General features: G+C 40.8%; 1 protein-coding gene across 5 annotated transcripts in view; it reads left to right on the top strand.

Annotated features, from left to right (window-relative positions):
* Positions 1 to 15,694, top strand: part of METTL15 (methyltransferase 15, mitochondrial 12S rRNA N4-cytidine) — an 84,064-nt gene that overhangs the window by 61,829 nt on the left and 6,541 nt on the right. For all 5 annotated transcript variants that reach the window (XM_074543767.1, XM_074543768.1, XM_074543770.1 and 2 more), the window contains 2 exons: positions 10,204 to 10,395; positions 13,375 to 13,553. In XM_074543767.1, coding sequence (XP_074399868.1) covers positions 10,204 to 10,395; positions 13,375 to 13,553 — 371 coding nt within the window. The remainder of the gene's footprint in view (positions 1 to 10,203; positions 10,396 to 13,374; positions 13,554 to 15,694) is intronic.

Below are 15,694 nucleotides of genomic sequence, written 5' to 3'. Positions count from 1 at the left end.
TATAATCTTTAGTAGAATTACATTATTATACATGTTATAATCTTTAGTATGATTACATTATTATACATGTTATAACCTTTAGTAGGATTAAGCACATTACTTTCTTCCCAAGATTGGATTGCAATGTTCTGAGAAACAAATATAGATTTAATTTTGATTTTCAAATGTTTCATACTTTGGAGCAATTTTCAGAGTTGGTAAATACAGAAGTAGCAAGGGCAATTTAACAAGGTAAAGTTGTGTAGAGAGTGAGTAGTGGAAGCAAAGCAATCTTCTGGTGTGGAGTTTCTGTCTGGTTATAGGGGTCACTCTGATCTCATTTCAGATGATCTCACCACTGCAGTGCCACAAGGATATGTGGGTGCAGCACGCAACTTAGTTGTTCATCAGTTATCAAAATAAGCCAGTATATTGGTGGGTGGCATGGTTTTTGGTTGACTATTGGTTGACTATTGGTTGACTATTGGTTGATGTCCAGTTTTCGGCTGTTTGGAGGGCCTGGAAAGGCCCGGAGTGGCCTTGGGGCAGCCCGCGTATCAAAGGACGAGAAGAGGCTTCAGTTCTTCTTTCGGTCTTTATGTTTATTAATTGTTTATCTAAAAGATTTTCTTTCGGCCCGACAGAGCTCTGCTCAGCAGCCAGCCATGAGCACACTCTGTCCTGCCCTCCGGACGGTCACCTATCTTTATACCCATAGTTACGTGTACAATATTTATCATTTTTCCCCAATCCTTTTTATTCTTATTTTCCGGTGCACTTTCAGTAATGACCAATCCCAAAGTGCCACCATCACCACAGAAGATGGAGGAGAAGAAGAAGAAGGACAGGACATGCCCCAATTCCTCCATCTTACTTCTCTAAACCCCCCTGTACATAAATCCTAAACCCTGTGTCTCACCCTCTAATTAACTAATCCCTTCACCATTCACCCCGGTGAAGTCCTCCTATCCTCATACAGGTGTCGTCTCCCGTGTAGGATCAAAGTCCAGCCACCAGACACTTCTGGCAACATTCCAGGACTCCCGAGCCCCCCAAGGGTGGTCTCGGTGGCTCGGCACCTCAGTCCTGAGGTGCTGAGATCCCACAGGTTGACTATTGGTTGACTTTTCGTTGACTTTTCGTTGACTTTTCGTTGTTGATTTTAGGCTGTGTTACCTAATACAGGAAAAATGAAGCTTTTTTTTCTGGAGAACTGCAGAACCCCACAAGGCAGCAGGTGGAAAGACTTAGGGTTACGAGATGTGGCCAAACATGTCAGGTTCACTCGTGTGGGCTGTGAGCTGACCAGAGGCAGGTGAGACACTGGGCTGTCCTGGGAACCTTAATGACTGGTGGTGTTCACTGCTGGGTGAGTGGAGCATGCTAAAAACCAATGGGAAATGAATAGAGAACAAAATACTGCCTGCTGGCCTGCCTTTTAACACCATGATGTGATGGAATTTGTAATTTTATGCAGAGCTCATGTTGGTTTGTCTGGACAAGGCAAAGACTTGGTGTGAGCCAAGGCACAGGAGAGCAAACTGCAGTTGTGGCTGAGTGATGCCCCATTTCCTAATTTGCATTTCTCTTGTGTTTTGCCTCTGATTTCTCCTCCCCACAGTCAGGAGCATGGGATGCTGTCCAAGGGACAGGCAGAAAGTTTCGTGCTTGAGGTGAGAGTCAATTCCAATTGTAGATATGTTCTTCTATGGCTCAGCTTAGAAAAGAAGAGCAGGAAGGAATAAAAAGTTACTTGTTTCATCTATAATAAATGAATTCTTGATGCTGGATGTATTTATCCTCAGTGTTCTGAGGTTTAAGTGCTGTTTCAAACAAGGAAATGGTTTGTCAAAGAAAGAATAGTTAATTACTTGTAGTGGTGTGAGGTCCCTGGGAAAAGTGAGAGATCAGAATTTGACTCCATGTTCTCAGAAGGCTGATTTATTATTTATGATATTATATTAAAATAAATTATATACTAAAGCTATACTAAAGAAAGAGGAGACATCAGAAGGCTAGAAAAGAATGATAATAAAAACCCGTGACAGACTCAGAGAGTCCGACACAGCTGGACTGGGATTGGTCATTAAATTAAAACAGTTCACATGCTGGGTAAACAATTCCAATGCAGCAAAACATGGAGAATCTGAAGCTTCCCAGCTTCCCAGGAGAAGAAATCCTGGCGAAGAGATTTTCCAGAAAATATCACGGTGACAAATTACTGATTTAAGTAAGACAGAAACATATTCAGAAACTGAAATGTTTCAGTGGGGGACAGCAGGTACTAGAGAAATACACTTTTTTTTTTTTTTTTGTTCATTCAACAAATGAGACAAAACTGAGGCAAGTTTTTGTCTTTTTAGACTGTAACATATGGTGTTTTGGTTGTTGTACATACCTGATCTCAATTATTCAGTAATTGATCAGTAAAGCTGACTGAGTGATAAATCTGGGTTTGTGCCTTTTCTCCAGTCTGCAACGCTCAATACAATTTTCTCAGATTCCTCTGAGATTGTGTGTTAACCTGGAAAAAAGAGATCTGCCTCTTTCCTGCATGTTGGAGAAACTTCTGTCTGCAATGCTTGTTGCTACAGATTTTAGTGTTCTTACATTCATGGACTGAAACATGTTCATACACAGCTTTTATGTTCCTGGTGGTAATTTGTACCTTTCAACCTGCTGGTGTGCATCCAGAATTTCTTTCTGTTTTCTACTGGTAACTGATTAAAACAGAACTTTCCTTCCTTCCTTCCTTCTATGGCCAGTAGCAGCATTGCTTTTGAGTTCAATTAAGTACCATTGTGTCTCTAGTGAAATTGTGAGTTTATGTGTGGGTTGTTGTGGGCTGGAGAGGCAGTTTTTATCCAGCTGTCTTTTAAGATGCCAGTAGAAAAAAAATATCATTATTAAGATTGATCAGCTTTAAGAAAACTTGCTTTGCACTGTTTTCTTACAGTGAAAAAATAATCTTAGAACTTGAGCGGTGAGTTGGATATTCGCCTTTTAAAAGTGTTTGTGCAAACTGTCAGCAGAAAGGTCCAACAAAACTTCTTGCAGTAATTGTTGAAGTGGTGGTAGTAGTTTATAAGGAGAGGTGAAAGAACACCCTGGTTTGTGCTGGGGTGGTTAAAATTGGAAATAAACTGAGGGGGGCTCACTGAGTGCTTGGGAGTCCTGAGGTGATGATAATAACTCAGCTGTTCCAGCTTGTGGCCACTGCCAACCTGAGATCCCAGTGGAAACCAGAAAAAACAGGACTTTTCTAAACTGTTGTGTCCTATGAGTGACAGGCAGATCATTCTGACAGCTTGGTTTTCTTTGCACATCTCAATGATGGCAGCATATTATGTGTGCCACAAATATTCTGTAGTAAAGGTGTCACTCATAATGATGATATATCTTTTATAGCAAAGGCTTTAATGGCTAGATGTAATTGCATAAAGTTTGCTCTTATTATGCAGCAAAACTTTGTGTTAGGAAACTAAAAAAACCCTTTTTTTTTTTCAAATTTTGGTGAGACGTGTAATTTTGAAATTTGCCTCCATTGTCTTTTTCTGCTAGTCTTTGGTTTTCCCAGAAAAAGAAAAACAATTGCCTCCTTAATCTGTAATTTAGCAGGACACATTGTCCATTATTAACTTAAATTTTCATCCTTATTTTAATGAGATTGAGTATACCTGCTGTGGAAGATGTCTAATATGGCCAGATTTTGGATTTATACTCAATGGAAACCATCTTTGATGTTTGTGTTCTTGGTTTGCAAATTACATCTTTTCCTTTAGTTGGAACAGTGTCTTCTCCAGCAGTTTTTTGCTGAAATTTTGTTAGTGGACAGAACAGTGGAACCCAGACTTCATATAGAAATAAAAATGAGCATTTAAACAGTGAGCAGTCTGTTTGGAGCAGATGTGCTTGAGAGGTTGTTACAAACTTCTGACATTAAACCTCTAAATTAAGTTTTGGGCTCATTTGGTGCCAGTGGCAGAGGAGTGGAGGATTGCATCACTTTGCAGAAGGTGGCAGAGAAAGGAGAAGGGGACATTTTCCAGGGAGCTGGAGGAGAACCACTGAAGCAGGAAATAACCGGGTCCATGAGGTTGGTGTAAGAAACACAGAGCTGGCAAGAGGAGGCACAGAAAGGCACTCCTGGGATAGCATTTCTGACAGTGTAAGGTGCTCAGTGCTCTACAAGTCCATACAAAAAGGGGGGATTGTTTTTTGTTGGGATTTTTTTTGGTGTGATGTCTTCAGGTTATATGGAGAGAGAAGTAGCTGACTTTTCAAATGTATGCATGCCTTTTAAATGCTCTCTGCTCTTAAGTGGGAATACGTGGTAAGTAAAAGTTTACCAGTTTAAAAATACTTGAAATGGCATTTCAGGGATTCTCAGACAGAGTACAGTCATCACTGTAGCCCTCAAATTTGAAAATCTTAACTTGGTTCTATGGAAATTGGTTTTTATGTATGCTTCTTCCAGTTCTCAGGACTTTGTTGATCAGTGGCTGAGATTTCAGTTTGTAATTTTGTTGCACAAAACACAGCCTAGACTGAGTTGTTAGCTCTCAAGTAGCTACTGGGCTTTCCATAGATCTGTAATTTATTTTTATATAAAACTAGAAATGCAGAGACACAGTTGGTTTATAAGGTGATAGATACCACAATTTTTTGGTTTCCCTTTTTTTCTTGCTGCTGTGGTTTCACCTTGGTCAGATGCTGGCCACTCACAAAAGCCACTCACACCTCTCTGCAGCTGGACAGAGGAGAGAAAATTTAACAAAAGGTTCATGGATTGAGATAAGAACCAGCAGAAATTATCTGGGCGCCGCTACCATGGGCTGGGGGTGGATCTCTACATCCCCTCCCCTGGATCTCTGCATCCCCTCTTGATCTCCACGGGCTGTGGGTGGGTCTCTGCATCCCCTCCTGGGTCTCTGCATCCTCAGGGGCTGGGGATGGATCTCTGCATCCCCCGTGGGTCCCCAGGGGCTGCAGGGGCTCAGCTGCTTCACCCTGATCATCCCCAGGGTCTGCAGAGGAATCCCAGCTCTGCCCCTGGAGCTCCTCCTGACCCTCCTTCCCCACTGCCCTTGGTGTCTCCAGGTTCTTTTCCTCTCGTGTTCTCACTGTCTCCTCCTCTTCTCTGGCTGGAATTAACACTGGCCCCCAGCTTTGCTTTGATTTTTTCTTCACTCTGTTATCCCAGAGGCGTTCCCAGCACCTGTCCCTGTCCCAGCATCTGTCCCACAGCAGGGACTGGCTCTGCTGGGCACAGGGGAGGCTTCCAGCAGCTCCTCACAGGAGCCACCTCTGTGCCCCCCACTGCCCAAACCAGGCCATGCAAACCAATACACTTGACAAGCATGAAAACCGTGCCAATTTTCCATTTGGTAAAGGCAATGTAAAGATTTTTGCAATTTTCAGGTACACTTTTTGAGAGGGATGTTGCACTGAGGTGCAGTAACACACCGCAGTTCCCAGGCAGGAGCGCTGGAACTCGCTGGGATTTGTGGCTGGAATGCTTCACAGTTTGCCTCTGGGTGTGCCTGGGGCAGCGCAGCCAGGAGTGAAAACGACAGCAGAGTGACAGCTGTGGGTGACCTCAGCCAGCTGAGGAGGCAGTGTCACACCAGGTCTGTGCCAGCGTCCTCACCTCAACTGGGGCTGCTGGACCCCCTGATTGTCGCAGACATCTTTTTATGAAAAATCCTTTCCTTAGAATTTTTTCCTCCTGAGAAGCTGAGATCTGTGATTGGTCTCATAGAGTTGTTTCTAATTAATGGCCAATCACAGTCAGCTGGCTCGAGCTCTCTGTCTGAGCCACAAGCCTTTGTTATCATTCCTTTCTATTCTTAGCCAGCCTTCTGATGAGAACCTTTTCTTCTATTCTTTTAGTATAGTTTTAATGTAATATATATCATAAAATAATAAATCAAGCCTTCTGAAACATGGAGTCAGATCTCCACCCCTTTCCTCATCCCAGAGCCCCTGTGGGCACCGTCACACCCTGATGGCAATGCCAGTGCAGGCACTGCATCCAAGCACCACACTGGTCTCCCTGTTTGGTGAGCAGTGCCAAGAGCTGGCTGGAAAACTTGGTTTTCTCTTCTCCTGGAGAAACCATTTGTTCTGGTTGGGTGAAATGTAGTTTTCACTGCTCACAAGTGATGGGCCTGTGTTTATACACTGAATTTTTAAGTGGAGTAATAGTGAAACATCAGGAGCAAGTGTTAATATGTATACATAAAAAATGCTGAAGCACCATCGAAGCATCATTGTACATCTCTGTGAAATTCCTTGAATGATTGATGTCATGTCAATGTCTATGGCAATCAAGAGAAATTAGATGAGAGAAAAGATTCCATTTATTTTGTCAAAGCTGTGCTAATGCTTTACTTTTTTTTTTTTTTTTTTTTTTTTCTGTGTGGATCCCTCTCAACTGAGTAAAATGAGAAATAAATATATTTATAAATTTTTTATTGCAGAATACCAGAGATTAACTGAAACCTGCAGAGCCTGAAATACTTTAGGAGATGTTGAACTCTTTCTCATTCTGCTCTTTCCTGTGCTTGAGAAGTGTGGATCAAGCCCTGTCTAGCAGAATTACTATGCTATGTGTCACAATATAATAAAATACTGTGCTATGACCTGAACAAAGGACCTGAACCCTGAAGGATCTGTATTATTTTCCAACTGTGTTATTTCCCAAGAATTCTGCAAGCTTCTGAAGTTGTTGCACAGCAAAATCTGCTGGGGCCCCACAGCCTTAGTTGCTGTCAATAACTTTTAATTCTTTTTAAAGCAGGCCAGGTTGTCCATATTCCCAGTGTTCTTTTGAAATCTTACATACATTTTTCTTGTAGAATGTTGAGATTACTAAAGGGGGAGTGAACATGTTGAATATTTTGAGAAGTTAGAGATTGCTTGTCTGTAGCAGTTGGGAATTTGTTGAAAAATTGCCATGCTGTTACCCCATACAGACCCCCCCAAAGGAGAGCTAATGTGACAGGTATTTTCTGCTTTCTTACATCCTCAGACCATGGTTTCTGAAATTGTCTTCGCTTTCTACGTGGTATCTTCAAGTCATTAAATATTAAGCTCTACAAGTCTTGTTTCTCCATTTATAAGAGAGGAGCTAAAAGCTCTTCATAGTTTTTTTTATGTTTCCAAAATATTCTGAATATATAAAATGCTGCTCAAGTACCAAGTTTAAATCTTTTCTCTTAAGCAAGGCAACTTGGTTTAGTCAGGTTTTAACCTTCTAAGACTGCCTAAAATGATTACAGGGCCCCTTTGTATTCCCAGCAGCTTTCCAAGGTGTCAGCAGTGGTGAAAATCCCCATCCAGTCTTGCTCTGTGATGTTTGGATGTGCCCTCTCGTCTCAGGCCTCTCAGAACTATAGGCTTGGCTGTTTTTCTTGGTGTTTACAGATGTTCCCTGGTTTACCTTGCCTGCTTTTTCCACTGAGCACTGGTTTTGCAGTAAATTAAGACAAGAAAGGGTAATAGATTTTCACACTAGGTAAGTATGTCATAGAAGATAAATCTTCTCTTGACCAAAGAAAACATTGGAAGGCTGAAAAAGAAAGTGGCAAGAATTCTGCACACCTAGGTAGAGCAGAAGGCATGTGACTGTAGGGATATAAAGGTTTTTGACCTTTATTACTTATTTATTATTTATTTGAGATTTTTCTGCAAAGTGGATTTACAGATCACGTAAATAAAAACCTGAATTCAAAAGGAAATTGAGAGGAAATTAAGAATATTTTGAGAAATTCTGTGTGTAACAGGCAGGTTTTATTTGAATATAGGCATAAAAAATGGTAGACTAGGGGAGAGTATCTTCTAACAAATGTCCTGAACTCTTGGTAAAATATTTTATTTCAAATAAGTGTGTCATGCTTATAATCTAGTAGATTAGGCCTTTTCATCACTATCATCGTTGCTGTCCCACCAAAAAGAGAGTTGATATTTGTGTTTCCCTTCGTAAGATGATAAATCTTTCATTGCTGTGCACTTGGTTTGATTAATGGAAGGGTATGAGAGAGCCAAGATGCTTAAAACTGTTCTGTGTCTTCTGTTCCACAGAGGAACAGGAATCCAGAGAGTTGGCCTGAACCTTGTAATACACTCATTATAACCTCATAAAAACCAGCTGGTTTCAGTGAGAATTTATAAATTATTTATTAGTATTATATTATTTTATATTAAAATATTTTATATTATAATTAATTATAATTTATAATCACCAGGATTCCTGTATCCATCATTGGTACACACAAGGCAGTGCATAACAAACACCTTATATACAGAAGCTGTAATTCCACACAGCTGAAAGACTCACATCAAATGTCAACCTAATAATTTCTCAATCTATTTTTTATTTTATTTGCAAGCTCCAGACTTTTTTTCAGCTGAAGCATCTCTCTACCAAAGAGAAAATTTCTACTTACTCAAAATTTACTTGTTTTTTTTTAATTAACCTTTTCTAATCACAAAAGTTTAGCAGATCACAAATCAAAAGCTGTCACAAACATCTTAGCTATCCACATATTTATGACTTGTTTAAAGAAATGTAAGAAAATTTATAGCAATAAAAAAAAAAATGTTTAGAGTAATTTTTCAGATGGGTTGGCAGAGCACTACTTCAGAACCCCTGACATGGATTACTGGCTGCTGGGGAATTGGACAATGTCAATTTATAGTTTTATCCAGGTCTCATTTAATTTTCATTTCCCACATATGGAATTTTAAAGTTCATTCATTTGCACATGTCAGGAAGGTAGAAACACTGCCCAGTTGGAAAAAGTAGTATGCATTTTCAAGGAAATTCCCCTCATTATATTGGGGAGGAAATACAATCTCAAAACTATCTAACTAGGTAGCTTAAAATGTTTTAAGTGCCTGAAGTGGATCCTTGTGCTTTCAGGAGCTGTCAGTTTTTATTATGCTGAGTAACTGTGTTCAGTTATGGGCTGGACAGACACCAATTCCAGATTGTGTCCTCCATCATGCTATCCCTGGTGGACACTGTCCATTCACACGGTTTCCCAGGTTCTGTATTGTGTTTGCTGGGTGGATTTGTCCTGCTCTAATGAGGAGAGCCTTGTGTTAGCTGAGTGTTCTTCCATGTGGTTGGATTCGTAAGTGTCTTCCTTTTAATGCAGATTTTCCTCTCCATATGGAGGCAGTGGCTTCCAGAAATGTGTTCTGCTTTTCAGGTACTGCCTAAAAATGCAGCAATTTGTTGATTAATCTTTCTAAGTCTGTGAAATCCATTTAGATTTTGAGAGACAGATAAAATAAATTGTGTAATTGTAAGCCCCCTTATATATAGGCAAAACCCAGAAGTTCGGGGTTAGATACCCAAAAAAGCAATGGAAACCTGAGAGATTATGAAATCACATCCTGGAGCAGACCCACCAGGATCATTGAGCCCAGGAATTCCATCCTGAGCATTGTCCCAGTACTGCTGAGCTCTGTGTGGTTGGACACGTGTGTGTGTGTGTGCCCAAGGTGTGTTCTCTCATCCCTTGCCATTCCTCTTTTCCTTGTCAGCATGGGAACATCAAAAAACAACCACTTTGAATCCAAGAAAGAGCAGTAAGCACAAAAGTGCATGTTAAACCACTCTCTGCAGTCATCAGGTGCCTGAATCCAAAATGCACTGAGGTTTTAACCTGCCTGTGATTGAGTGCACCTCATTTTCCCGGTTACTTTTAAATGACAAATGCCACTTAGAACGTGTTTGGTCCCATGGCAGGAACTTGGAATTGTTTTCCTGCTGGGTAAATACTACCCACAGGGTTGTGCCCTCTTGTTCCATTTTGTCTGCTTCTCTAGATCTTTTCTTTCTTTTCTGCACCTTGGCCTTGCTTTACTAAGGGCCCTGCTGGGCAGGGCAGGTACTTCAGTAGCCAGGACATTGCTGCTGAAGGTGTCCTCTTCAGTTCCTGCTCACTGAAAAAATTAAATGTTAGTCAGTTTTCCATTTCTTTAAGATAAAGCAGGAAGAGAGTAAAGAGTTAAAGTTGAAGTAGCCACTGAGGGGTGTTCTGGACCAGTTTTCAATGTTGGCATAAGAAAAGATATAAACTATTACTTGGGGAATAGCCCTATTGCTTCTGAGACAAGTTGAGTGCTATTATCTAATTCCTGCTGTGCAAGGGGGAGAGATGGCACGGTTATAACTGAACTTGGGGCTATTCATTTGTTCCTTTCTTACAGGAACCAGCTTCAGCCTCTCCTGGGAAGGTTCAGCCAGTCAGAGGCTTTGTTAATCTCGTCTGGGGTTGAGCCAGGCACTCTGGACGGAGTTCTCCTGGATGCTGGCTGTTCTTCTATGCAGTTAGACACACCTGAAAGAGGCTTCTCCCTGCAGAAGGATGGGCCCTTGGACATGAGGATGGATCATGACAGGTACACTATAACAGAACGTTTCTTCTTGAACCTCAAAAACTGCCTGCTCTGCAACCCCTGTGCGTTTCCTTGCCTCTTAAAATGGAGAATTCTTATCCTCCAACCACATCTGATACTGCACGAGCATCCTGTCGGTCTTTTGCCAAAAAGGCTTTTTCCTCTCTCAGTGCTCAGCCCTGGTTGTCTTTGTCTTCTTGGAGATGAGGGGAAGGTTCCAGTGGTGAGTGATTAAACCAGTAATGTTTTATTAACTGCACCTTTAAATGGTAGCATTTTTGGAGTATGCGGTACACATTTACAGGAACCTCTCTCTTTCAGAGGCCTGTTGTCTCCACAGTTTCTCTGCCTGCACTTGATCTGCAGGCTCACAACTTCTTGCTGCAGTCCCTCTCCTTTTCTGCCACACTTGCTGTTTGTGGAAACTTCACTTGAGCAGGTGCAGCTGCTCCCTTAGGAAAGGAGCAGCATCCCTCTTTTGTGTAATGACCATTTGATCCAGTTGCATCTCTGTGAAAGGAACATCATAAAAATAAATAAAATCCTCTTCATTTTATCTGCTGGCTTAAATCAGATAGCCACATTTCTTTTAGCATGCTGGTGTGATGTTGTCTCCCATGCCATGAATTTGTTGTAAGTTTTGCTTAGCAAAATTATAAGCTTCCTTTCTCTGTGTAGGAGGCACATCAGGCTTACTTAATTGTCAAATTAATGGTTACTGAGTAAATCACCTCTATTTAAATTTGGATTGGTGTTCAGTGCTTTCAAGAGCATGAAAATTAGTCGTGGAGTGATAATTTCCACTTATGCAGTCTTTTTCATCTTCAGACAACCTGATGTGTTTCTGCAGCACTCTGCTTTTTGCACAAGCAACAAAGATCTGTCTTGTCTGGGTGATGGCTATAATTGCATGACACATTACATGACAGGAAAGGGCAATTTTTTCTTGGTGTTTTGATGAACGTGGTGTCTTAAGAAATGCCATTTGTTCTTTCATTGCCCACAAGAGCCAATGGGAAGCCTCAATTTCTAAGGAATTAGCTTACCATAATAATGCTACATTTTAACACAGCAAATTTCATGATACTTGCTTTTTCTGGTCCTGTGCAAAATGCTCCCATGTTTCTCCTGGGATTCAGTCCTCAGATTCCAGGAATCTGAACCCCAGGCTGACGTGTAATTTGGATGCATCATGAGAAAACAGACACAGAACAGGAGCCTCAGAACAAAGGGTACCTGAAGCATAACAAAAGCCTTACACTCTGGTTGTTGCTATGATACTACTTGCCTCCAAGTTTTTTCATCTTTTGTGAGATACTGCAGGGGACTAAAAAATGCCTGAAAGCCAAGAAGAGAATTTAGAAAAGAATTTATTAGGTAGTTTGTATGTTTTCTCTGATTTGTAAACCCACAGATGATGCTCATAAAATACCCTGAACTATTTCAGTAGCCAAGTGACAGACATGTAAATACATAGATTAAAGTCTTACACTGTTTAAATTGTAATAAGTCCTGTGGTTTATATGACTAGGTAACTTCTGTTATCTAAGGAGGGTATTTCTATATAGATTCTTATGCCTTTTAGTGAAAAGTAATGTTTAATTATCTTCATTAGCAACTGTTTTCATAGCAGGAGATTTGAAATAAAAGATCTTTGAAATCAGTTCCAGCTCAAAAACAACATACTATGCAAGGTTGCTGAAATGAACCCATAAGAGGCAAGTTCATATTCTAAATCTGGCTAAAGAGAAAGGTCACACATAATTTCCACCGTAGCATGATACTGGAATATATTTATTCTTAATTTAACATTACTTTTCACTAAAAGGCATAAGAATCTATATACAAATACTCTCCCGAGATAATAGAAAATAGCTAGTCATATAAACTATAGAATTCAGTACAATTTAAACAGCGTAAGCCTTCAATCTATATATCTATATCTCTGTCACTTGGCTACATAAAATAGTTCAGGGTATTTTATGATCATCATCTGTGGGTTTACTAATCAGAGAAAACATACAATAAATTCTTTATTCTAAACTATTAAGCATAGTTTATGGTCATACTTGGAAGTTAAAACTGTTCTAACTGAAGTTAGGGAACAAACTCAGACAAGTGAGAAAAGGGGATTTTAAAAGGCACAAGCATGGTTTATGACAACACTTGGAAGTTGAAACTGTTCTAATTGAAGTTAAGGAGCAAACTCCACGTAGACCAGCGAGTGAAAGGGGTTTAAAAGGCACAAGCACAGTTTATAACAGAATTTGTAAGTTAAAACTGTTCTAACTGAAGTTAGGGGACAAACTCCATTTAGACCAGCAAGAGACAGGGATGCAAAAGGCACGAGCATGGTTGTGATAAGACTTGGAAGTTAAAACTCTTCTACTTGAAGTTAAGGAACAATCTCCACCTAGACCAGCGAGACAAAGGGGATTTAGAAGGCACAAGCATGATTTATTACAACACTTGGAAATTAAAACTGTTCTAATTGAAGTTAAGGAACAGACTTAGTTGAAACTGTTCTAGTTGAAGTTGAATAACAAACTCCAATTGGAGCAGTGAGGAAAGGGGATTTCAAAGGCACAAGCATGGTTCATAACAACAAGTGTTCTAACAGGAGTTAGGAAGCAAATTCCACCTAGAGCAGTGAGAAAGGGATGTAAAGGGCGCAAGCATGGTTGTGATAACACTTAGAAGTTAAAACTGTTCTAACTGAAATTAGGGAGCAAACTCTACCTATACCAGCGAGAGAAAGGGTTTTTAAAGGCACAAGCATGGTTTATAACAACACTAGGTAATTAAAACTGTTCTAACTGAAGTTAGGGGACAAACTCTACCTCGACCAGCGAGAGAAGGGGATGTAGAAGGCACGAGCTGTTTGCACAGCACTGTGTGTGTGTGGCTCCATGGAAGCTCACCTCTGGTGCCTGGCAGCTGCCCTCAGGGCACTAACTGGACCCATTGCTGCTGTGTGTGCAGGTGTCCTGGCATGGCCACGGCGGCGGACGTGGTGAACGCGCTGGACCGGCGGTCGCTGGCAGCGGTGCTCAGCGCGTACGGCGAGGAGCGGCACGCCAGGAGGATCGCCTCTGCCATCGTGCAGGCACGCAGCATCTACCCCATCACCAGCACCAGGCAGCTGGCCAGCATCGTGGCAGGTACCTGTTGTAACCTTCACAGCAGCGCTGTTGTTGTTGCTTCCCCATCAGGGCTTCTCTCCAGCTCTCCCTGAATGCCCCACCCCCTTTTATCCCGTCCACCTCCAAGGGCTACAGCTGCTGCCCAATCAAGCACATCGCAGCTGCAGCCCATTTACAATAACTAGAATCAGGGCAGGGTCACTTCTACAATACAGAGATCTTTTACTGCCATACACATACTTACAATACATATATTTACTCAGGCCCCTACATATCCCCCTTTTCTTTTAACAATTATACAATTACAATACACATTTCTGTCCCAGCTCTCAGGCTGCCACAGCTCTTGGCTGTCTTGAATACGTACAAATCCCTAGATGTTCCCAGGCTCCTTTCCTCAAAGGCCATATTCTTACAGCTCTCTGCTGTTACAGCTCCTTGATTCAAAGGCCATATTATATTCTAAAGTCCCAGCTCTCAGGCTGCCACAGCTCTCGGCTGTCCTGCCTTTTATCATGTCAGGGGGTCCCATACCTTCTCTCAGTGTTTTCTTATGGCTGCGTGTTCCCTATCACGTCGGGGTCACCAGATGTTGTAATCTTCACAGCCGTGTCATTGTTGTTTTCTCAGTCAGGGCTTCTCTCAAGCTCTCCCTGAATGCCTCACCCCCTTTTATCCCGGCCACCTCCATGGGCTACAGCCGCTGCCCAATCAAGCACATCACAGCTGCAGCCAATTTACAATAACTAGAATCAGGGCAGGGTCACTTCTACAATACAGAGATCTTTTACTGCCATACACATATTTACAATACATATATTTACTCAGGCCCCTACAGGTACCCTCGTTAACTCTGCACAGGAAGGAAGGAAATATTAATCCCTGCCAAGTCCCAGAGAGAGATCTATTTGTCCTTGGAGTGGCGCGGGGTCTAATCTTGCCCCTTCTGCTCTGATGCTCTGATATCGGATCTCTTCTTCTTTTTTTTTTTTTTTTTTTTTTTGTATTTTAATTTGACAATTAGTTCAATAATAGATTTAACATGAAGTGATTTATCATTTCATACACCACAGAATGACAGCAGCCTTGGGTATTCTTTATCCTGGCTATTGATCCTTTCAAATACCAGATATGTCATATCTGTCCTAGTTTTAAGTGTCTGTATTTTAATATTTTAAGGGGAGGTACCATGGCAGTTTCCAATTACCAGTAAAATCAGATCATTTCTGTCTTTTTAAAGAATCAGTAAGCACAAAGCAATACATGGCTTGCTTCACCTTGGGCATGCCAACTAGATCAGCCTGAAGAGACTATTGAAACACTTCATCTTCCTTGCTCCTCACTGTAAACAGCTGAAAGAAAATGCAGTTAAGCAGGAGCAGTGTTTGCATCAAGAACCTTTGTTTGTTTTCTCAAGTAAAAATTTTCATAAGACACGAAAATCCTGTTCATAAACATAATATGTAGCATCAGGATGTTTTTGTTTTTTTTACCCCAATGATGAAAATCACTACATCTTGTCACAAATAAGCCTAAACTGCTGACTTTGGATACAGACCTTTAAAATTCTAACCCAAATTTAACATTTGCTAAAGAACAGCGTAAAATATTTTATTGGTATCCTGAAGACTATTAAAAATTTTATGGTATTCTTAAAAATTTGTATTACTTAAACTGAAAGTCTAAGGCACTTAAATTTAACAATGGAGAAATTAGAAAGTCTGGATTTGTGGAAGTCAGGATGCTTTAGCCCAGTCAACCAAGGCTCAAAGTTCAGCTGATGTGATAAAAGGACCTGAAGACGCTGCTTGCTGTTGTAAGCCCCTGCTGTAAATACAGTGAATATAACCAATCTTAAAACAAAATAAAAAATAAAAGAGACAAATCACTATGAGGCTTTTATAAGCTTTTAAATTTTTAATGTTGTCATTAGCAATATCCTGAAATAACAATTGTGAGCTTTGTCATATATATTCCATGCTTTTTGAAATAGTGTTGACAAGACAATGTACTACCCCTGAGCTGAAAGCAAATGTCCCACTGTGTTAAAGAGATAACCTGTTACACACAAGCAACTCAGTAATTCTGAAATAATTTGGTGCCATAGCTGAAAGTAGGGGAATGAAACTACAGATATATGCAAGGCAGCAATTGGAGAT

Source organism: Zonotrichia albicollis, chromosome 6 (assembly GCF_047830755.1).
Source record: "Zonotrichia albicollis isolate bZonAlb1 chromosome 6, bZonAlb1.hap1, whole genome shotgun sequence".
Taxonomy (NCBI): domain Eukaryota; kingdom Metazoa; phylum Chordata; class Aves; order Passeriformes; family Passerellidae; genus Zonotrichia; species Zonotrichia albicollis.
This window is presented reverse-complemented; position numbering and strand designations above follow the sequence as displayed.